General features: G+C 30.9%; 1 protein-coding gene across 1 annotated transcript; it reads left to right on the top strand.

Annotated features, from left to right (window-relative positions):
- The first annotated feature begins 1,284 nt into the window (after window positions 1-1,284).
- Window positions 1,285-1,704, top strand: LOC130949069 (glycine-rich protein 5-like). Its single transcript, XM_057877894.1, has one exon. It carries the CDS (start codon window positions 1,285-1,287, stop codon window positions 1,702-1,704), a length of 420 nt encoding a protein of 139 aa, XP_057733877.1.
- Window positions 1,705-2,019: the final 315 nt, after the last annotated feature.

The following is a 2,019-nucleotide window of genomic DNA, read 5'->3' as shown; positions in this document are numbered from 1 at the left end:
GCTAATGGAGTATTTGTATAATGTATATAATGGGCTATTTATTTAACACAATATGAATTAAAAAATGAACATCCAGAATAAAATACTATTAATTTCTCAAACACAATATACTCATACTATGCAGAATAACCATCTAGGTACTAGTAGGAATAATAAATTTTATATGCTACTGAATCGAACATCCCTAAACTCCCATTATACACATTGTACAGATATTCTATTAACTCTCTATATTTCCTAAAAAAAAAATCATCATATAGTATCAAAACTTTTATAATTGAAAAAGTTAGAGTTTGATACTCGATAAATTCTAAAAGAAAAATTAACATAAAATATATAAAAATTTTATACAAAAATTCAAGCAAATTTAAGAAGAGATTTTTACTTGAAAATGTGTTAAAAATATAATTATTCACGTGTTTCTTTTTATTAACTTAAATTAAAAAAAAAAGTTTTATAATAAAAATATAATTATTTATCAATCATATTAAGTGTACACAAAAAATTAACTACTAAATTAGTTTCTAATATAAAATATATATTAAAAATAAATTAAATAATATATATTTATATATAAATATACAATAATTTATTCGGTGACTAATTTTAGTGTCTATGTAATAATTTTTTATATAATAAGTATTTATATTTTAATTATCATCTTGCATGCTTGCATTTTCATGACGACCTCTTATATATGCAAGGCTTGTGAAGAGAGAATGTTAGGTTGGTTGGGGCATGTGTGAAGAGAAGTTAATATACCTTAGTAGTAATTGTTACCGCATGTATTCCACTTGCATGCGTATAATAATAAAGATTTCATGATGCATGGTCATCAGCATGGACCACTAACGCTTCAGCATTTGGCAGAGCTAGTAATGATTATTCTTTAGTAGTATGCATGGTATGTGGTTGAATAAGGAAGGGGCTAAGAAAATAGTGGCCAATAATCATGAATGCCAATGTAATAATAACTTAACCTTATTACTAGCCATGTGGCTCTGTGTAGCTGGACGAATATTACAATTACTCTCTCAAGAGAATGAAGATGGTAACTTGTGAGGTTGTAATTAAACCCCACTCTCCTAACCCTCCTACTACACATTAAATACTATTCATATTTTTTTTTATATCTTTCTAATAATATATTATTCCTACGTCTTAATTTCCCATGCATTCTACAACTATATAAATGCATGTATGTATAGCCACTTATCATATAGTCATATTATTATGATGGAGATGATGAAGTTGATTTCGGTGCTTGTTCTTTGTTTGGCCACGATGGGAATGATGTTACAAAATGTGGATGGAAGGAGCATGATGAAGAAATCAAATAATGAGGATGTGAAGAAGCCTCAATGGTTCTTTGATAGTGTACCTTCTAGTGGTGGAGTAGGCTCAATTGGTGGTGGAGGTGGAGGATTCGGTGGCGAAGACGGTGGTAGTGGTCTAGGGGGTGGTTTTGGAGGAGGTAGTGGTGGCGGTGGTGGTTTGGGGGGTGGTTATGGAGGCGGAGGCGGAGGCGGAGGCGGAGGCGGAATAGGAAAAGGGATAGTTGGTGGAGTTGGTGCATATGGAGGGATTTACAAAGGAATTGGTGGTGGCATTGGAGGAATTGGTGGTGGTGCCGGTGCCATTGGTGGTGTTGGTGGTTTTATTGGAGCCACCAAGAAACAAGTTGACGCAAATAATAAACCATGATTATCAAAACTATTTAGCTAATAGGAACTTCTAATTTTCATAGATTTTGTCATATGATAGTAATAATAATAATAATAATTATTATTATTGTTAGCATTTTAATTAATTTCATGTATGTGTTGTTGATTTTACTTCATATAAGTGCTTGCTTAATTAATCTATATTTTCTTTTCAATGATGTTGTTAATGTACCCAATAATAATTCATATAGCTATATGTATGAGTAATGAGTAATACATATTTTGTGAGATCGATCTTGTGATAGATGGAGTACGTGTATAATTTATATTACATGAATGGAAGTGAGAATTGTAT

Source organism: Arachis stenosperma, chromosome 9 (assembly GCF_014773155.1).
Source record: "Arachis stenosperma cultivar V10309 chromosome 9, arast.V10309.gnm1.PFL2, whole genome shotgun sequence".
Classification (NCBI taxonomy): domain Eukaryota; kingdom Viridiplantae; phylum Streptophyta; class Magnoliopsida; order Fabales; family Fabaceae; genus Arachis; species Arachis stenosperma.
This window is presented reverse-complemented; position numbering and strand designations above follow the sequence as displayed.